The sequence below is a fragment of the Borostomias antarcticus genome (assembly GCF_949987555.1).
Source record: "Borostomias antarcticus genome assembly, chromosome: 15".
In the NCBI taxonomy this organism is placed as follows: Eukaryota; Metazoa; Chordata; class Actinopteri; order Stomiiformes; family Stomiidae; genus Borostomias; species Borostomias antarcticus.
In genome coordinates this window covers 25106482-25127060 of record NC_140248.1, presented here as the reverse complement: position 1 = coordinate 25127060, position 20579 = coordinate 25106482, and the positions used below count along the sequence as shown (strand labels likewise).

General features: G+C 49.5%; 3 protein-coding genes across 4 annotated transcripts in view; 2 read left to right on the top strand and 1 right to left on the bottom strand.

The window, feature by feature from the left end:
- Nucleotides 1-10093, bottom strand: part of pdha1a (pyruvate dehydrogenase E1 subunit alpha 1a) — a 15394-nt gene extending 5301 nt beyond the window's left edge. For both annotated transcript variants that reach the window (XM_084449362.1, XM_084449361.1), the window contains exons 1-9: nucleotides 10070-10093; nucleotides 9422-9510; nucleotides 3019-3087; nucleotides 2544-2717; nucleotides 1655-1781; nucleotides 1109-1200; nucleotides 867-959; nucleotides 564-719; nucleotides 412-483 (exon numbers count right to left, since the gene is read on the bottom strand). In XM_084449362.1, coding sequence (XP_084305488.1) covers nucleotides 412-483; nucleotides 564-719; nucleotides 867-959; nucleotides 1109-1200; nucleotides 1655-1781; nucleotides 2544-2717; nucleotides 3019-3087; nucleotides 9422-9478 — 840 coding nt within the window. In that variant the 5' untranslated portion in view covers nucleotides 9479-9510; nucleotides 10070-10093. The remainder of the gene's footprint in view (nucleotides 1-411; nucleotides 484-563; nucleotides 720-866; nucleotides 960-1108; nucleotides 1201-1654; nucleotides 1782-2543; nucleotides 2718-3018; nucleotides 3088-9421; nucleotides 9511-10069) is intronic.
- Nucleotides 10094-10278: 185 nt separating this feature from the next.
- On the top strand, nucleotides 10279-16588 carry LOC311318323 (peroxiredoxin-4-like). The gene is made up of 7 exons (XM_084449618.1): nucleotides 10279-10558; nucleotides 11035-11152; nucleotides 11349-11465; nucleotides 11578-11700; nucleotides 14187-14317; nucleotides 14850-14884; nucleotides 16466-16588. The coding sequence occupies exons 1-7, from the start codon at nucleotides 10351-10353 to the stop codon at nucleotides 16514-16516; spliced, it is 783 nt and encodes a 260-aa protein (XP_084305744.1). The 5' UTR covers nucleotides 10279-10350; the 3' UTR covers nucleotides 16517-16588.
- Nucleotides 16589-18936: 2348 nt separating this feature from the next.
- On the top strand, nucleotides 18937-20472 carry LOC311318160 (diamine acetyltransferase 1-like). Its single transcript, XM_084449403.1, has 6 exons — nucleotides 18937-19146; nucleotides 19250-19301; nucleotides 19395-19478; nucleotides 19770-19871; nucleotides 20049-20089; nucleotides 20195-20472. The coding sequence occupies exons 1-6, from the start codon at nucleotides 19081-19083 to the stop codon at nucleotides 20360-20362; spliced, it is 513 nt and encodes a 170-aa protein (XP_084305529.1). The 5' UTR covers nucleotides 18937-19080; the 3' UTR covers nucleotides 20363-20472.
- Nucleotides 20473-20579: the final 107 nt, after the last annotated feature.

Sequence of the window (20579 nt, the reverse complement as noted above, 5' to 3'; positions counted from 1 at the left end):
GGCCCCAACACACAATCAACCCACACTAGAGGCCCCAACACACACAATCAACCCACACTAGAGGCCCCAACACACAATCAACCCACACTAGAGGCCCCAACACACATGATCAACCCACACTAGAGGCCCCAACACACATGATCAACCCACACTAGAGGCCCCAACACACAATCAACCCACACTAGAGGCCCCAACACACAATCAACCCACACTAGAGGCCCCAACACACACAACCAACCCACACTAGAGGCCCCAACACACACAACCAACCCACACTAGAGACCCCAACACACACAATCAACCCACACTAGAGGCCCCAACACACACAACCAACCCACACTAGAGACCCCAACACACACAATCAACCCACACTAGAGGCCCCAACACACATGATCAACGCTCGCGTCTCACCTTTCCAGACCGGCAGTGATCAGCAGCAAACTTGGTCGCCTCTTTAACGCACAAAAGATCCATACCGTCCACCTGGACAGAGGGACAGTGTGAGGAGAAAAAAGACATTTTGCAAATCCTGCCTGGTGTGAAGCGCTAGAACGTGTCCTCACCCTCAGCCCAGGGATGAAGTCCCCTCTCTTGTAGTAGTCGGTGCTGGCGGACGCCCTCTCCACCGACGTGCCCATCCCGTACTTGTTATTCTCACAGATGAAGATGACAGGCAGCTTCCACAGAGACGCCATGTTGTAGGTCTCAAAGATCTGACCCTGGGACACGCAAGCGCAGGTGAGTCTCCATGTTTAACACTAACTGTATATCAGAACGTCTAACTCAGGTCGGGAAACATCTCTCCGTCATTACTGCATGTCTCAAGATGTTTGGGTTTGTCTCAAGATGTTTTGGTTTGGCTTTACCTGGTTGGCTGCACCGTCGCCATAGAGACTGACGCACAGCTCGTTCTTGCCCTGGTACTTGCAGGCGAGCGCGACCCCCGCCCCCAGGGGCACCTGGGAGAATTACACACAGGGATTACATTTCTACCATCACTTCTGGAAGGGAGAGAACAGAGAGTAACACAGGTGTAATGCATTTGTATTGGCATGATGGTGAATCATGATTGAAGGGCACTGCATTGTGGGCCTTAATGTGAAGTTACCTGGGCTCCCACAATGCCGTTCCCTCCATAGAAGTTTTTCGTGTACATGTGCATGGAGCCACCCTTTCCCTTAGCAATGCCTCCTCTACGACCTGAGAGACACGGAGAAGAGGTGAAGAGAGAGAGGGGGAGGACAGGGAGAGAGGGGGAGAGAGAGAGGGAGAGAGAGAGAGAGAGAGGGAGAGAGAGGGAGGGAGAGAGAGAGAGAGAGGGAGAGAGAGGGAGAGAGAGGGAGAGAGAGGGAGAGAGAGAGGGAGAGAGAGGGAGAGAGAGGGAGAGAGGGAGAGAGAGAGAGAGACAGGGAGAGAGGGAGAGAGACAGGGAGAGAGAGGGGGAGGACAGGGAGAGGGGGAGGGAGAGGGAGAGAGAGAGAGAGAGGGAGAGAGAGAGAGAGCGAGGTCACATGTTGGAGAAAAACAAAAAGACTAAAGGATATTGATTCTTACTTAGATAGAAGTGAGTATCTATAGGACTGAGTGAGTGAGTGAGTGAGTGAGTGAGTGAGTGAGTGAGTGAGTGACTCATCCGTTCAGCCTGTTCTCTCACCAGTGAGCTCAGCCATGATCTCCCGGACGGTGCCCCCCCTGGTGAGCGTGTACCCGTGCGCCCGGTAGGCTGTGATCAGGTGGTCTGACAGGTTGATTCCTGCCTCGATTCCAACCGCACAGGCTTCCTAAAGACGGGGAACACACACTTTCAGTTCCTTCTGCGTCATCATTTTAGAGCCTGTCTGTCATTATATGACAACCGTATGGGTTGTTTGTTTATAATGTACTTCTTTCTGTCAACACAATCTATAATTTGTCTTGACAACCAAAATTATAAATCCCTCAAGTGTAATCACTCCTATGAAATGTACCTGTTCAACATTGTACACTTCATGTTCCTGTGTGGACGCGCAGCAGGGCTGTTAGTTAGTAGTTATTATACTGTACAAAGGTGGATGTTTCAAACAGAATGAAAATGAACATAGAGGCAGCGTTTTCTGGGTCCCTCTTGACGGCGTCTGACAGCTAATTCATTTTGTGCAAAAGGATGATTGTTTTCCAACCTGTCCGTCATACAGAATAAGAGGATGATTGTTCCCACCTGTCCGTCATACAGAATAAGAGGATGATTGTGTTCCCACCTGTCCGTCATACAGAATAAGAGGATGATTGTTCCCACCTGTCCGTCATACAGAATAAGAGGATGATTGTTCCCACCTGTCCGTCATACAGAATAAGAGGATGATTGCGTTCCCACCTGTCCGTCATACAGAATAAGAGGATGATTGTTCCCACCTGTCCGTCGTACAGAATAAGAGGATGATTGTTCCCACCTGTCCGTCATACAGAATAAGAGGATGATTGTTCCCACCTGTCCGTCATACAGAATAAGAGGATGATTGTTCCCACCTGTCCGTCATACAGAATAAGAGGATGATTGTTCCCACCTGTCCGTCATACAGGTGGCAGAAGCCCCGGATGATCTTCTGCTTGTAGAGCTGATCAGCCTTGAGCTCCATGCGTCTCATGGTCTGCATGGTCCGGTAGTACGCCAGGCCGTCCTCGCGGGTCAGAACCGACTGCAGGGACGGGCCCTCCTCCAGACGGTGCAGGTCACATTTCTACAAGGAGGACGCACACACACCAATGAGAAAAACCCACACACCAACGAGAAAAACCCACAAACCAATGAGAAAAACCCACACACCAATGAGAAAAACCCACAAACCAATGAGAAAAACCCTCAAACCAATGAGAAAAACCCACAAACCAATGAGAAAAACCCTCAAACCAATGAGAAAAACCCACACACCAATGAGAAAAACCCACAAACCAATGAGAAAAACCCACAAACCAATGAGAAAAACCCTCAAACCAATGAGAAAAACCCACAAACCAATGAGTTCCAATGAGATCTCTCACCTTTACGTCGAAGGTGGCCTCGGGGGTGAAGTCTGCGTACGAGCGCGTGGACACCACCACTCTGCTTCCCTGAAGGACACAACACATCAAAAGGACCAGTCAACTACTTCACATCTCTCTCTCTCTCTCTCTCTCTCTCTCTCTCTCTCTCTCTCTCTCTCTCTCTCTCTCTCTCTCTCTCTCTCTCTCTCTCTCTCTCTCTCTCTCTCTCTCTCTCTCTCTCTCTCTCTCTCTCTCTCTCTCTCTCTCACACACACACAAAAACATGACATGGCATGAGAGAGACATGGCAACTCAAGACTTGCAAAGCAAAATCAAAAAGCAAAGAAGAGGCAGCAGGAATGGGACGAACCACCCAGGTGTTAACGGGCAGCGCTAACGCGATAGCCTAAAAATGATACAGAAATACTTGGCCTACCCTTTAAACTCCATCCACCAAGTCAGAGATAACTACCCTGATTTAACATTCCAGCATCTTTTAAAAAATCCCACTAAAAACAGCCCCCTACACTAACAAGAGCACCTCATTGGACAGGTTTCCAAAGCCAGCCAATAATAAGCAGAGTGGGGGGGGGGGGGGGCTGTCTCAGATCTGAACGTGAGAGCAGGCTGCAGCGCGAGGCCCTGACATGCGCCCCTGTGGGGTATGGGTGGGGGGGTGAGGCGCCCCTGTGGGGTATGGGTGGGGGGTGATGCCCCCTGTGGGGTATGGGTGGGGGGGTGTGAGCCCCTGTGGGGTATGGGTGGGGGGGTGATGCGCCCCTGTGGGGTATGGGTGGGGTGGGGGGTGATGCCCCCTGTGGGGTATGGGTGGGGGGTGATGCCCCTGTGGGGTATGGGTGGGGGGTGATGCGCCCCTGTGGGGTATGGGTGGGGGGTGATGCCCCCTGTGGGGTATGGGTGGGGGGTGATGCCCCCTGTGGGGTATGGGTGGGGGTGATGCGCCCCTGTGGGGTATGGGTGGGGGGGTGTGAGCCCCTGTGGGGTATGGGTGGGGGGGGTGTGAGCCCCTGTGGGGTATGGGTGGGGGGGTGTGAGCCCCTGTGGGGTATGGGTGGGGGGTGATGCGCCCTGTGGGGTATGGGTGGGGGGTGATGCCCCCTGTGGGGTATGGGTGGGGGGTGATGCGCCCCTGTGGGGTATGGGTGGGGGGTGATGCCCCTGTGGGGTATGGGTGGGGGGGTGATGTGCCCCCTGTGGGGTATGGGTGGGGGGTGATGCCCCTGTGGGGTATGGGTGGGGGGGTGATGTGCCCCCTGTGGGGTATGGTGGGGGGTGATGCCCCCTGTGGGGTATGGGTGGGGGGGGTGATGCCCCCTGTGGGGTATGGGTGGGGGGGTGATGTGCCCCCTGTGGGGTATGGGTGGGGGGTGATGCCCCCTGTGGGGTATGGGTGGGGGGGTGATGCCCCCTGTGGGGTATGGGTGGGGGTGATGCGCCCCTGTGGGGTATGGGTGGGGGGGTGTGAGCCCCTGTGGGGTATGGGTGGGGGGTGATGCGCCCCTGTGGGGTATGGGTGGGGGGTGATGCCCCCCTGTGGGGTATGGGTGGGGGGTGATGCCCCCTGTGGGGTATGGGTGGGGGGGTGTGAGCCCCTGTGGGGTATGGGTGGGGGGGGTGATGCCCCTGTGGGGTATGGGTGGGGGGGGTGATGCCCCCTGTGGGGTATGGGTGGGGGGGTGATGCGCCCCTGTGGGGTATGGGTGGGGTGGGGGGGTGATGCGCCCCTGTGGGGTATGGGTGGGGTGGGGGGTGATGCGCCCCTGTGGGGTATGGGTGGGGTGGGGGGTGATGCGCCCCTGTGGGGTATGGGTGGGGGGGTGATGCGCCCCTGTGGGGTATGGGTGGGGGGTGATGCCCCCTGTGGGGTATGGGTGGGGGGGTGTGAGCCCCCTGTGGGGTATGGGTGGGAGGGTGATGCCCCTGTGGGGTATGGGTGGGGGGGTGATGCCCCCTGTGGGGTATGGGTGGGGGGGTGTGAGCCCCCTGTGGGGTATGGGTGGGGGGGTGATGCCCCCTGTGGGGTATGGGTGGGGGGTGATGCGCCCCTGTGGGGTATGGGTGGGGGGGTGATGCCCCCTGTGGGGTATGGGTGGGGGGGTGTGAGCCCCCTGTGGGGTATGGGTGGGGTATGGGTGGGAGGGTGATGCGCCCCTGTGGGGTATGGGTGGGGGGGTGATGCCCCCTGTGGGGTATGGGTGGGGGGTGATGCCCCCTGTGGGGTATGGGTGGGGGGTGATGCGCCCCTGTGGGGTATGGGTGGGGGGTGATGCCCCCTGTGGGGTATGGGTGGGGGGTGATGCGCCCCTGTGGGGTATGGGTGGGGGGTGATGCGCCCCTGTGGGGTATGGGTGGGGGGGGTATGGGTGGGGAGGAGGTGTGAGATGCGTAGTTAGGAGGGACTGACTCACAGCCAGCTGTGGCTCTGGTACAGGCGTGTCTTCAGTCAAGCTCAGGCTGCTCTCAGGGCGCTGAAGCAACGTTATATCAGTACTCTGGTCCCTCACTGACCGCTGGGGCGAGGGCACGGATGAGTCAGGGGCGTCTGTGTCTCTGAGGTCTCGTCCCTGAGGGGGTGGGGATGAGTCAGGGGCGTCTGTGTCTCTGAGGTCTGGTCCCTGAGGGGGTGGGGATGAGTCAGGGGCGTCTGTGTCTCTGAGGTCTGGTCCCTGAGGGGGTGGGGATGAGTCAGGGGCGTCTGTGTCTCTGAGGTCTCGTCCCTGAGGGGGTGGGGATGATTCAGGGGCGTCTGTGTCTCTGAGGTCGGGTCCCTGAGGGGGTGGGTCTGGGTGGGGGACAGGCTCTAGGACAGGCTGGGTCAGTTCCAAAGTTAGTGGGTCAGAGTCCTTTGTTGCCTCATGGATAGTCTGGTCTGTGATTGGCTGCTGCTCTTCAGCTGTTATTAGAGGGACTAGTGGAATAGATTCTGTTGATGACGACCCTAAACGTACCACAACATCAGATTGTTCATGTGTGTTTAATTCTGTCATTGGGTTGATATTATCAACAGATTCAGATAAAGACAATTGATAAACGGTCAGCCCAGTGTCTGTATCTGATGAGGACTCTGATAAGATCTCAGACTGTGCTTCTGTTAAGGGTAATTCTGTGATAGGAAGAGGAGGGTCCATCTCTTAGAAATGCTGTAGAGATGTTAGCGGATCTTTGAGTGGTTTGTCAGTTTCAAATAACTCCTCAAGGGCAGGGGACTTAACTACTAGGGGCTCTGGCGTGATCCTGCTGGTGACGCTGATCTCTGAGGTCAGTAAAGCACTGTGGTCTGTCTGGGTGAGAGTGGGGTCAGTGTTTGGTCTGTGGATGCTGTGTGAGAGGACGTGTGAGTCTGTGTCGGGCCGGCAGGGTCGCGGTGCTGCGGGCGCTGTGTCTGGCGGTGAGGTCATGTCAGCGAACTCGCCCTGGACCGCCAACAGCTGCAGAACAGCCCTGCGCACAGACGACTGGGGAGAGAAGAGCCAAGTAGATCAGTCACTCCCGAGCCCACAGAGGAACAACCATCCCCCCCGCTCGGAGTCAGAGAACAGCAGCAGCTCAGTCAAAGGGACGCTCCCAGCAGAGACCACTCCCATGAGGCTACTCTCTCCTCCCAGCAGAGACCACTCCCATGAGGCTACTCTCTCCTCCCAGCAGAGACCACTCCCATGAGGCTACTCTCTCCTCCCAGCAGAGACCACTCCCATGAAGCTACTCTCTCAGTATCACGAAAAATCTTGTCTAAGGACAGTTATTCCTGGTTATTCAAACTAAGCATGATCAGTCCGCCAGCAAAACCTAACAAAAAGTATCACAACACAAATTCAAGCAACACAACAGACGCAAAAGAACAACCAGCTTTCTACTCTGCCTTCCAGAGCGCTTAAACAGACGCCCCTGCTCCGATCACACACTAATGACAACACTGACTTGCATGTCTTTTGCCGTCACCACCACTAATACACTGCTTGTAAAGAAACCAGGCTTACTGGATTGGCTATGATTGTGTGAAAGCATATGAGAGCAGCATTATTGGCTCTACCAGTCAGCTAATTACACACGTGGGATTAGATCACTTACAGAAATGGGCAAATAATGAATATAAGGATGGATGGAGGAGAACCACTAGTGGTCTCAACATGAAAATCTGTAAATGGAGGTGTGGCACATGCCATGTCTGTGATGTAGTTTAGAGAAAGCCTGGATAGTCATCCAGGGGGCGGAGCATGGTGTACTAACGTCGTTACCATGGCCACCACCTGTAGAACCACATCTTACCTCCGACACTACCTGGGCTCCCTAGCAACCAGGCAGCCAATGGGAGACAGAAATCAGAGTAAGACAGAAGACCAAAACACAGAGAGAGAGAGAGAGAGAGAGAGAGAGAGAGACAGAGAGAGAGAGAGAGAGGGAGAGAGGGAGAGAGAGAGGGAGAGAGGGAGAGAGGGAGAGAGAGAGCGAGGGAGAGAGAGAGAGACAGAGAGAGAGAGAGAGAGAGAGACAGAGAGAGAGAGAGACAGAGAGAGAGACAGAGAGAGAGAGAGAGACAGAGAGAGAGAGAGACAGAGAGAGAGAGAGACAGAGAGAGAGACAGAGAGAGAGAGACAGAGAGACAGAGAGAGACAGAGAGAGAGAGAGAGAGAGACAGAGAGATAGAGAGATAGAGAGAGAGAGAGAGAGACAGAGAGAGAGAGAGACAGAGAGACAGAGAGAGAGAGATCTGCGACTTTTTCTTTTCTTTTCTTTTTCCTAAGTGCAGAGGACAGCCTAGACTAAAACATCTAGCCTAACGAATATATATTTATGTCGCTGGTCAAAAGTTTAAATTGTTCCATTCATTCATCCACCAGGGTGTCCTAACGGCGGGTGTAATAGTGTATTTATGAAGAATGATCATCTCTCCTTAGCAACACCTGACCTACCTTCCATCTCCATGTTCTCTTACAGATATAACTATACACTAACATGCTCAGGTAGCGTAGCTAGCTAGTCACTTTGATTAGTGTAAAGACATGGTGGCAGAGCACTGATATAAAAGCTCTGTTCCGAGTCTGAACTCTGATACTTCAAACAGAACATCCTGTCTAGTTATGGTAGCTAAGGTTAGCTAGGTTAGCTAGGTTAGCTCTAAGGTTAGCTAGGTTAGGTTAGCTAGGTTAGGTTAGCTAGGTTAGCTAGGTTAGGTTAGCTAGGTTAGGTTAGCTAGGTTAGCTCTAAGGTTAGCTAGGTTAGCTCTAAGGTTAGCTAGGTTAGCTAGGTTAGCTAAGGTTAGCTAGGTTAGCTCTAAGGTTAGCTAGGTTAGCTCTAAGGTTAGCTAGGTTAGCTAGGTTAGCTCTAAGGTTAGCTAGGTTAGCTAGGTTAGCTCTAAGGTTAGCTAGGTTAGCTAGGTTAGCTCTAAGGTTAGCTAGGTTAGCTCTAAGGTTAGCTAGGTTAGCTCTAAGGTTAGCTAGGTTAGCTAGGTTAGCTAAGGTTAGCTAGGTTAGCTCTAAGGTTAGCTAGGTTAGCTCTAAGGTTAGCTAGGTTAGCTCTAAGGTTAGCTAGGTTAGCTAGGTTAGCTAGGTTAGCTCTAAGGTTAGCTAGGTTAGCTAGGTTAGCTAAGGTTAGCTAGGTTAGCTCTAAGGTTAGCTAGGTTAGCTCTAAGGTTAGCTAGGTTAGCTCTAAGGTTAGCTAGGTTAGCTAGGTTAGCTCTAAGGTTAGCTAGGTTAGCTAGGTTAGCTAGGTTAGCTCTAAGGTTAGCTAGGTTAGCTAGGTTAGCTAGGTTAGCTAGGTTAGCTCTAAGGTTAGCTAGGTTAGCTAGGTTAGCTCTAAGGTTAGCTAGGTTAGCTAGGTTAGCTCTAAGGTTAGCTAGGTTAGCTAGGTTAGCTAGGTTAGCTCTAAGGTTAGCTAGGTTAGCTAGGTTAGCTCTAAGGTTAGCTAGGTTAGCTCTAAGGTTAGCTAGGTTAGCTCTAAGGTTAGCTAGGTTAGCTCTAAGGTTAGCTAGGTTAGCTAGGTTAGCTCTAAGGTTAGCTAGGTTAGCTAGGTTAGCTCTAAGGTTAGTTAGTTATGGAAGCTAAGGTTAGTTATGCTAGCTAAGGTTAGCTAAGGTTAGCAAGTTATGGTAGCTAGGTTAGCTCTAAGGTTAGCTAGCTCGTTAGGAGGGCTGGTCAATATAAAAGGTGAGACATGGATGGGACACGCGGTATTAGTAGTAGTTTGCCTAATTTCTATCGTCAATGAAGAGAAATATAAAAGAATATGAGCAGGAATGTATGTGCTCAGCTAAATAGCTCACTTAGCAGCTAGCAGGTAAGGCCTTGCTATGCATCTGGCAAGGTCAGGACACAACCGCTCTCTAAACATGCGGATCTGATCACGTATCCACAGGAAGAAGTGTCCGTGTTTGTCTTAATCCCATGATTGAATCTTTACTCACATGTCTGGCTGCGCCGCCCCTCAGCACGGTGGATAGGATAGTGAGCATCTTCCTCATGCTCAGGACGTTTCTGCCTCTGCGTCCTTCTCCTGTCACAACAACAAGAGGCACGTCGACGTCAAATGACGTAGCTGCGTCATCACGTTGACGTCGCCGCCTCCCCGCGTGCTCCACGGGCCCCGTCCCAATACCCACCCTTGGACCACAGTGCGCACTCCTGCACTTCGTGTGCGGATATGGATGTATTAGGGCGCGAACACGCGTGTTGTGGGTGTCCCGTTTCTCACGTTCACCCTACTACACCCTCAATGCTCCCTACTACACCCTCAATGCTCCCTACTACACCCTCAATGCTCCCTACTACACCCTCAATGCTCCCTACTACACCCTCGCTGCTCCCTACTACACCCTCAATGCTCCCTACTACACCCTCCCTACTACACCCTCAATGCTCCCTACTACACCCTCAATGCTCCCTACTACACCCTCAATGCTCCCTACTACACCCTCAATGCACCCTACTACACCCTCAATGCACCCTACTACACCCTCAATGCTCCCTACTACACCCTCAATGCTCCCTACTACACCCTCAATGCTCCCTTAAGCTAAACAGATTAGCCTACTTACTACAGTTGTGCTACGTACCTCATAAAATGAACACGGTTAATGGTTTCTAGTAGACTACATGCATCACCTCCTACTAAACAGTATGGGATGCCCGGCCTCGGGGGCCTCCTCGGGGGAGTGTGGGGGCATAGGGTCTAGGGAGGGGCGTAGGGTCTAGGGAGGGTATTGGGACTGGGCCCAGGGAGGGGCGTAGGGTCTAGGGAGGGTATTGGGACTGGGCCCATGGCCACCCCTCCCGCTCGTCTTGTATTTCTTCCGCTTTCTCCATCCCGAACTGCGTGCTAGTTAGCAGGAGAAGAATGGAAGTCCCGCTTCTCACTAGGATGAGGCTATTTAGTTTGTTTTGCACAGTTTGTCTTGTCGCCAGGATCGCGTTTGCGGCCCAGGAAGGTTCGAGTGAGAAAGAGGATGAAGAGTGTTACAAGTATGCGGGAGGACACGTCTACCCCGGAGAAGCGTTCCGGATGCCCGTCTCAGATCATTCCCTGCACCTGAGCAAGGCTAAGAGTTGGGTATACAGCATGCAACCGCACTTTGCATCTGGCTTTTCTGGCTGCAAACATGCTTTAACGTTGGGTCTCAATCTTATAAATAACAGAGTCTGGCTTTAGATACGATGGTTAAGAAGAAACAGCGATTCAACACAATACAGAGCTACACTTACTAGATAGTTAATAGCATCGTGGAATGTGCCAATTTCAACTAGATCGCTAATTGGCAGTCATACCTGTGCATGAGGACTTTTGATAGCTATGCAGTTTCTTATGTTTTAAGCCAAAGTGTCAGTGTCCGTAGTATAAAAGGATTATTCAAAAAGCTACGTACACGTCATTCCATAAAATCTGGCTCCAGTCCAACCCTCCCCCCCCTGTCCCAAGCGTCAAAGCCCGAGAATAACATTCGGGTTTAGATTGTGTAGCTGTATTTCCTAATACATTTATGTGTATTTCTCATCTAATTAGATGCAATTTATTCATTTACAGTTTCCAAACCCGCTCCACACTGGGAGGGGACAGCTGTCATTGATGGAGAGTTCAAGGATCTGAAACTGTCCGATTATAAAGGGAAATATCTCGTATTTTTCTTCTACCCCCTGGACTTGTGAGTATTCCCCTGGTTTGGTTCCATGTCCTAAAAACGTAATGTTTTACTCTGAAAACAAATGGTAAATGGCTGCAGTTTTTACTTTTTTGATAGCTTTGGGTAATTTACTAATAACTGAGTTTTCTTTTTTCTTTTATTCCCCAATTAAGTGGCGTGGCGTATCATTCTGAAAATGAATATGTGCTTCTTGCAGCACATTTGTCTGCCCCACAGAAATCATCGCGTTCAGTGACCGCGTGCACGAGTTCCGCGCCATCGACGCAGAGGTGGTGGCGTGCTCAGTGGACTCCCAGTTCACCCACCTGGCCTGGTACGACCAACGCCTCAGAGACCAACGCCTCAGAGCACACGGCAGTCCAGGGTGTTCAGGCTTGCATGTGATCATTTCTGTTCACTCTCTCCCTGTTCTGTGTTATTTACAGGATCAACACACCCAGGAACGAAGGTGGGCTTGGGCCAATGAAAATCCCTCTGCTCTCTGACCTCACACACCAGATCGCCAAGGACTACGGGGTCTTTCTGGAGGATCAGGGTCACACACTCAGGTACAGTAGGATCAGGGTCATACACTCAGGTACAGTAGGACCAGGGTCACACACTCAGGTACAGTAGGATCAGGGTCACACACTCAGGTACAGTAGGACCAGGGTCACACACTCAGGTACAGTAGGATCAGGGTCACACACTCAGGTACAGTAGGACCAGGGTCACACACTCAGGTACAGTAGGATCAGGGTCACACACTCAGGTACAGTAGGATCAGGGTCACACACTCAGGTACAGTAGGATCAGGGTCACACACTCAGGTACAGTAGGATCAGGGTCACACACTCAGGTACAGTGAACAGTGAACCCCTGACGTCTCTAAAGCCCCTGACACATCAGGCCGATAATCGTCCGTGGTGAACGTCGTGTTGGTGCGGTGTGTTGGTGCGGTGTGTTGGTGCGGTGTGTTGGTTGGTGCGGTGTGTTGGTGTGGTGTGTTGGTGCGGTGTGTTGGTGCGGTGTGTTGGTTGGTGTGTCGCGCACCGTTGGCTACGGCGGAGAATTTTCCGGACGTTTGAGTCTAATCAGCGTTGGAGTGATCAGGCATGTCGGGAAAAGAGAGATCACTCTGATTGGCTGACAGAAGCAAACACACTCAGGCCAGTGATATTAAAGATGGCTACCATTACGGTGACCAAAAACTCAATATCTTTATTAGATATCTTCAACATCTAATAAAAGCTCTATCTTCACAAATAATCATTCAAAATCCTTGGAATAACTTAGTTGAATGTAGATGCAAAGCAACATGTCATTGGATCGTTATGACGCTTATCTCAGAAAAATCGCTATTCACAACGTCAACTGCATTCCTTTGTAGCCTACTACTGCATTCCTGTGTAGCCTACTACTGTTAGGGTTAGGCCTACTACTGCATTCCTGTGTAGCCTACTACTGCTAGGGTTAGGGTTAGGCCTACTACTGCATTCCTGTGTAGCCTACTACTGCATTCCTGTGTAGCCTACTACTGTTAGGGTTAGGGTTAGGCCTACTACTGTTAGGGTTAGGGTTAGGCCTACTACTGCTAGGGTTAGGGTTAGGCCTACTACTGCTAGGGTTAGGGTTAGGCCTACTACTGCATTCAGTCGTCCCAGTCCTTGTGAGCTACGGTGGAAGAACAGATGCTCTTCAGTCCGGTCCCTCAGAGGACGGCTGGGGTGGGAGAAATACAGGGAACTATTTCCACCAGCGACAAATTGCGTGTGTGTGCTGTGTGCCATGTCGCCACTCACTGTATGTAATCAGGGTGCAAACTTGTCACCTTTCGGTGAAATTCACAGTTTTTTATCCAAGATGGGTCATTTGTGTGATTGGTGTAGATCCAGTGAGTTTTTGAAATGAGGTGAGGGGTCTGGGTCTGTGAGACCAGAGTCTTGGGGACGTCTTCTGAGTTGTCAAAAGAAAGTTTTCTGCGCTTGGACCCTGTACCCTCATCTAGCTATACTAGCTAATAGCTATAACTGTCTTTCTACAGTAGCTGGCACTTGTAGCCAGCTAGCCTAACAACGCTAGCTAGTGGCCCGTTTAGCAAGACATGGCATGGGTAACATTAACTAGATGGTAAAAAGACAGCAGACAGAGGGGGTTATAAGGTAGGCTAGTGCAGTTCAGCTTGTGTACGGTTTGTATGAGGCGGGTAACAATGCAACGGAAACATGCTTTACTTTCAAATACAGTAGGTGCTTTACTTTCAAATACAGTAGGTGCTCTACATCATGGGTTCCCAAACTCCATCAATGTGGGCCTCCCCTCTGAAAACAGTGACACACCCGCGCCCCCCCAACCCCCCAAATTTGTCAATTTTGCAAGGCAGCGTTAGCTAGCCCATAACGTTACACAGCTAAGTTAGCTCGGTGGCACCTGTTGCTAGTTAACGTTATGACGTTTTCGCACAATACATTCATGCCTGCGGGACAAGGCTCTCTCTGCACTATCCACACATTTAGTATACATCTCTCCCATTATTTATTTGGATTTTATGTCCTTTAAAATCACGTTTCATTCATAAAACCATAGAAAATTCAAAAAAAAAAAAAAAAAAAATATTTATCTTTTTTTTTTTTTTTAACCATCCCTTTGAATTTCTTTGGGGCCCCCCAGGGGAGGCCCGCCTCACAGTTTGGGAGTGCCTGCTCTACATCCATCTGTTTTGTACCACGATAAACTATTGAAGTCGTGCGCTCACTGCGCCAAGTTGAGGGTTGATTGATTTATAATGGGAAACTGGTGGAAGTCGATGTGGGGCGTCATACGCACTGTTATTAAATTGTTTTTTGTGTGCATATTTTTTCAGACTTGCTTAAGTAAGGAAGCTTAGTAATGTTGATTCTCTGCACAGTTTTATAAATGACGCCCCTGGTTTCCAGGTTTAAGAGTTAAAAAAGAAAAGACCTACAGCATGTTTACTAGTAGTTTAGAGTGATGGAATACAGTTGTTTAATCCACTAGGTTGAAAATGAAGCCATCTTGTTGATCTCCCCTGTAGGGGCCTGTTCATCATCGACGGCCAGGGAGTCCTGAGGCAGATCACCATGAACGACCTCCCGGTCGGACGCTCCGTGGACGAGACCCTGCGCCTGGTTCAAGCCTTCCAGTACACTGACAAACACGGAGAAGGTACCGCTCACTCATCGACAACACACACGCTGAAGTCTCATCACTTCACAACAAATACACACACACACACACACACACACACACACGGCCATTCACACACACACACACACACACACACACACACACACACACACACACACACACACACAGACTGATATGTAAACTCATTACCTTCAAATCAAAATTGCTCTTTCAAAAATACTACCTCATCCTAGTTCTGGCAGCACCAGACCCCAGTTCTGAGTCCTGCTGATCAGCTGGATGCAGTAACAGCAGTGAGTTAGTCTGGAGGCTCAGGAACGCACCGGAATACAGAATGAAACTATTCAGTCCAAGCTGTCTCTGGGAAGCTGCAGCTCTCTGGGAAGCTGCAGCGCTATAGCTACACACTACAGGGACCCTCTGACATCATGAGGGTGATGTCACGACTACAGCTCCTGTCCAAGCCTGGGAGGAGTCTGTGTTGGTCTGTTGTTGAGTGTTGACCCATGTTCATGGTTTATTTATGGGATGAACCTGTTTCTTGTTGCAGTGTGCCCAGCAGGATGGAAGCCAGGCAGTGACACGGTGGGTCTCTGACTTTGGTGTTTGTTTGTTTATTTGGATCCCTCATTAGGTGCTGAAATATGCACAACTACTCTTCCTGGGGTCCTCATATCACATTTGTCAACAGTGTTTTCTCAGTAGGCCCATTCATACATACAGGACATACACTTCCATAACATTCATACTCACAATACGCTCATACAGCAGCTCCGTCATTATTTACTCTCTTAATTGAAGAATAAAAAATAGAAAACAAAACAAACAAATAAATAAATAGAACCAAATTACGTTGGATCATAAGATAAGATCATAAGATGGTAAGCTCAGTTTACCAGAGAGACAGAACAGTCATCATATTCAAGGTATTCCATGTGTAAACAGATACAATTGTAACTTTTTGTTAAAGCATCTTGTTACTTTCTGAAATCAAAAAGTTTGGTAATAAATTCCATGCCACCATTGCTCGGTAGTGAACTGTTCCTTGCATTATGTTAGTTCTGCACAGAGGCAGCCGAAAACGCCCCTCGGACACCTGACCAGTACAATTCTGATGTTCAGCTGAAACAAATGCTCGTTTATTATAGAGTAGTTCTGGGATTTTAGTTATAATATTTTTAATGAAGGACACCAGAGAGTAATGTAACCTATTTTTCACACTCAACCAGGTCAACTAATTATTCATTGACGTGACACTTGTTCTATATGGGCAGTTCAAAGATATACGAGCTGCTTTATTCTGGGCTACTTGTAGATTATGCAAGTTACTTTGTGTTGTGTTGGACCAGACAGTAATCTAAATGTGATAACACTAAAGCTTGAGCTACTGGTCTGGTCAGGTAGCTGGTCAGGCAGCTGGGCATACATGTTCTACCATGTTGTACTGTGGCCATGCCTCTGCCCATCTTTACCACCATCTGATCTCTATAGCTGTTCCAAGACATTCTGTTATCAATAACTATTCCTAGCAACTTTACCTCTGTCACTTGCTCTATATGCTTATTTCCTATAGTTCAGTTCAAAGTTGGTGCAGCTTTAAGTCAATATTTTGAGCCCAAAATCATAGATTTAGTTTTTCAATATTAAGAGCCAGTCTGTTTCCTGTAACCCATTCTTTAATTAACGTTAGTTCTTTATTTAACACTTTATCAAGCTCTTCTGTTGTGTATGCTGAAGTATAAACAGTAGAATCATCAGCGTACATAACAATAGTGGCAGAACTTAAAATCAAAGGTAGGTCATTTGTAAAAATAGAAAACAAAAGTGGCCCCAAACAACTCCCTTGTGGAACCCCAGAACCCACATCTCCCATCTCAGAATAGCTGCCATGAAAATAAACTGTATATTTCCTGCTTGTAAGATAACTCTTAATCCATTTAGCTGCTGCTTCTTCAAATCCATAACAACTTAATTTATTCAATAACAGCTAATGATCCTGTGTGTGTGTGTGTGTGTGTGTGTGTGTGTGTGTGTGTGTGTGTGTGTGTGTGTGTGTGTGTGTGTGTGTGTGTGTGTGTGTGAAGAGAGAGAGCATGTGTGTGTTTTGGTGTACATGGTAGACAACATGACCTGTCCACTAATTCAATGTATTGTTATTCTCCACAGATAATCCCAGATCCTTCTGGCAAGTTGAAGTATTTTGACAAACTGAACTGAACTGTGAAATTGCTCCTGTCTTTTAATCACTACGGTTGAAGCTCAGAATAAAAAGAAAACGAGTTTTGATAATCTGGTGACTGTCTTGTCCTTTTAGGAATATAACATTTAATAGACTTCAATCAGTCCATTGCTATCATAGGATCCATCATTTTAACAGAAGAGAAACTGAGGAAATGCCACTAGAGGGCGCTATGAAGCAACTAGTTCAGAAGTGTATCTGCTTGCAGTAAGGGAACTGTAGTGCAGGCTTTGATGAGTAGAGAGACGGGGTCACAGGTCACCACCGGCTGTCACCTTCCCTCCAGCGATGTAAGAGGCTCAATGTATCACAAAGAGCATCAACTCCTGGACTGTGACCGCGTTGCAGCTTCAGACTAACATGCGCTAAAGTCCTGTTAAGTTTTGCAAGGGAATGTGGTAGTTGTAGTTCACAGGTTTATGAAACAGTCGCTGTTGAAACTGAGCCGTTTTACTTCCCTGGAGCTTATCCTGAGCTGCAGAGCTGAGTCATCATTCTAACCCTTCTTATCTGGACAGGAATGTTTAACTACGCAGAAGAATGTTTAACCACGCAGCCCTTCTCCCCTCCTCGGCCCTGACTGGGCCCATAAACCTTGATCTCCACCAACTAAAACAAAAGCTGCAGACACAGCAGCCTGATTACCCAGAAGCCTCAGAGCCCAGGGATCATACATGGGAGAGAGAGAGGGGAGGAGGGAGGGAGGGAGGGAGGGAGGGGGAGGAGAGAGAAGGAGGAGAGGGGAGACAGACGGACATGAATGGGCTGAGGACTCCTGTCATGAAAAGTGTCTCTTGTGACAAAGCCAGAATAAAGGCTCTCTGTACAGACAGGCAGACAGACAGACAGGCAGGCAGACAGACAGTCAGGCAGACAGACAGGCAGGCAGACAGGTCCCTCTCCCTCCACAGGAGAGGCGGGTGGTCCGGCAGGATGGAGGATGGCGCCGCTCAGCCATCAACATCATCCCAGAACCCTCAACATCATCCCAGAACCCTCAACATCATCCCAGAGCCCTCAACATCATCCCAGAACCCTCAACATCATCCCAGAACCCTCAACATCATCCCAGAGCCCTCAACATCATCCCAGAACCCACAGCATTATCCCAGAGCCCTCAGCATCATCCCAGAGCCATCAACATCATCCCAGAGCCCTCAGCATCATCCCAGAGCCCTCAACATCATCCCAGAACCCACAGCATCATCCCAGAGCCCTCAGCATCATCCCAGAATCCTCAACATCATCCCAGAGCCCTCAGCATCATCCCAGAGCCCTCAGCATCATCCCAGAGCCCACAACATCATCCCAGAGTCCACAGCATCATCCCAGAGCCATCAAAATCATCCCAGAGCCCTCAAAATCATCCCAGAGCCCTCAGCATCATCCCAGAGCCCTCAGCTTCATCCCAGAGTCCACAGCATCATCCCAGAGCCCTCAACATCATCCCAGAGCCCTCAGCATCATCCTGGGTTCTCTCTTCACAGGAGGACGCTCCCCAGTTCCTCTCAGGGAGGAGAGCAGAGCTGGTGCACTCTGGGACTCATGCTGCCTCCCGCCTCAGGAAGGAAGTGTCGCATAACCCTAAAAAGAGGTTGTGCAAGGAGACCTGGCTATTAGCCAGGCGGCTATAAAAAGTAAGAGTGTTGCTATCAGGAGCTTCATGGCTAGTGTGTCCTGCGCTGCCCCTAGTATGTGTTGATCCAAGGACACGCTGGTGTGTGTTCTCATTCTGAGGAGACAAAACCCACACATTTGACTCTCATGCGTGTATGAAGGACATAAAGAAATCTTGAATTCGATTTCATTTTTGAAAAATAAGAATAAGTGTATGTGAAAAGAATAATATTCGTTACTCCGAACAGAAGGTGGTTTTAATACTTTATATGTTATTTGTTTATTGGGGACATCCGTGGGCCTGACGTCGGTAGATTGTGCTCTGATCCGCAGCTCTGTGTTAATGCTATGGGCGCGTCCCAAACCCATTTCCTATATCCTCCCTTATATCCTCCCTCCCTCCACCACCACCGCTCGACCTCTACCCGGAAGTTGGTTATCAGCGAGGAAGAGAGGAGTGGAGCAAAGACAATGGAAGAAGACAGGGCTCTAGTGTTAATAACGACTTTTAACATTAACTTCCAGAGTTCTAAAAACAGAAAATCAAAGTTTGTTGATATCCTCGGGATGAAACCAGCGACCGAGTGAGCAGAGGGGCTAATTTTGGAATGGGACGCAGCCTATGAGTCATGGGTCAGGAAGACTTGATGTCGTAACCACAGTTCCCCGCACGTCCAATAGTGTCCGGCTGCGTGACCGGACGTTGCTGACGCACGCTGCGCTCCTAACGCACCTATATAAGAGACGCGCGTTTGGGAACGTGTCCACTGCGCTGCGTGCGACTCCAGGCGAATGTGATTCCACTAGAGCAGAGAACCTAAACCTATTGCGGGGGGTGAACTCCTGAGCGGATGAAGAAACAGATTTTGCTTCTTTTTACATTCAGAGGACTGGTGAGAAAAGGGAAAAAGAGTAAAAGAAGAAAATGGCCAATTTCATATTACGGAAAGCCGAGCCCAAGGACGTGTCAGACATATTGCGACTCATAAAGGTATAGGAACGATCCCATATTCTCTATCACATTTGATCACAGTATCCTACTTCTGAACCAAAATAAACTATTTTAGTAAAATAAAGCTATCCTTATTTTCTAGGAACTTGCTAAATTTGAAGAAATGGAAGAGCAGGTCATATTGACCGAGAAAGGTAGGCTACTTTTAAGGTAATATTTACGTCTTGTTATCATTCCTATGCTTTTCAGAATGTTTTGATGTGAAATGTCCTCTAATGTCCCCTCAGAGCTGCTGGAGGACGGATTTGGGGATCAGCCTTTCTACCACTGCGTCATCGCGGAAGTCCCCGAGGATCAGAAGAGCTCTGACGGTAAACAAAGTGCATTCGCCCTCCTCCTCCTCCCCCTCGCTAAATCAAGACTGAATCACTATCACAATTCATTTTATTCTGATTCGGATGTGATGAATAGGACTTTAAACTCATGTTCTGGCAACAATGCCTCTAAAAGCTCATAATTAATAAAGGATAAATTAAGCCACAGCCAGAATTGTGCTTGGTTGGTGTTGGTGGTATATGTAATAAAATAATCTGCATATAGACACTTTTCTTCCCATCTGATGGAAACTGTCATAACTACCAACTGTCGATTCTTCTTTGTAGGTCATACTGTGATTGGGTTCGCCATGTATTACTTCACCTATGATCCTTGGATCGGGAAGCTGCTCTACCTAGAGGACTTCTACGTCATGAAGGACTTCCGGGGTAAGACGGCGTGTCGTGTGTAGCTGGTGAAGTAGGCCTCACCCCTTCTGTAGTTCAATAACCATAACTGAAGAATAGCCTACATAATAATGTCCAAGCATAAACAATAGGCTATGGATTGCTCTTGCCTTTCAAAAAGTTTTGGCTGCAATCCAATTGTACTTTTTATTCTTTTAGGTTATGGCATTGGGTCCCACATCCTGAAGGTTCTGAGTGAGGTGAGTTCTTCTAGCCGGTCCCTGGTTACTTCCTTATTTGGTTGAAGTCCGGCCCTTCAGGCCAAAGTCCTGTCCCTCCTGCGTCTCATGTCCTCTCTTCCCCAGACGGCGGTGAAGACGCGCTGTAGCAGCATGCACTTCATCGTGGCCGAGTGGAACAAGACGTCCATCGAGTTCTACAAGCGGCGCGGCGCTTCGGACCTTTCCCTGGAGGAGGGCTGGCGACTGTTCGCCATCGACAAGGAGGATCTGCTGAAGATCAACGCCAAGTAGAGCTGAACGTGGCGGACGACGGACGGACGACCGTGGTCTTTTCCCCCTTGTTTGTTTGATGCTACTATCACTGTTGTATTTAACTATGTTGTCTCAATAAACAAGTCGTTGTCCACAGTTCCTGGTTCTTTCTGACTGAATGACCTGTGGTACGCGTGGGGGTTCTGATACTTCAACTGCAAGTTTCACTTCAGCTTCCGTCTGACCATGAAACATG

Excerpts from the sequence above, each read along its gene's own strand:
- LOC311318323 (XM_084449618.1), top strand. The coding sequence starts at position 10,351 with ATGGAAGTCCCGCTTCTCACTAGGATGAGGCTATTTAGTTTGTTTTGC. Across the intron at positions 11,153-11,348 it reads TTCTTCTACCCCCTGGACTT|CACATTTGTCTGCCCCACAG; the intron begins GTGAGTATTCCC and ends TGCTTCTTGCAG. Across the intron at positions 14,318-14,849 it reads CACTGACAAACACGGAGAAG|TGTGCCCAGCAGGATGGAAG; the intron begins GTACCGCTCACT and ends TTCTTGTTGCAG.
- LOC311318160 (XM_084449403.1), top strand. The coding sequence starts at position 19,081 with ATGGCCAATTTCATATTACGGAAAGCCGAGCCCAAGGACGTGTCAGAC. Across the intron at positions 19,302-19,394 it reads GGTCATATTGACCGAGAAAG|AGCTGCTGGAGGACGGATTT; the intron begins GTAGGCTACTTT and ends ATGTCCCCTCAG. Across the intron at positions 19,872-20,048 it reads CGTCATGAAGGACTTCCGGG|GTTATGGCATTGGGTCCCAC; the intron begins GTAAGACGGCGT and ends TTATTCTTTTAG.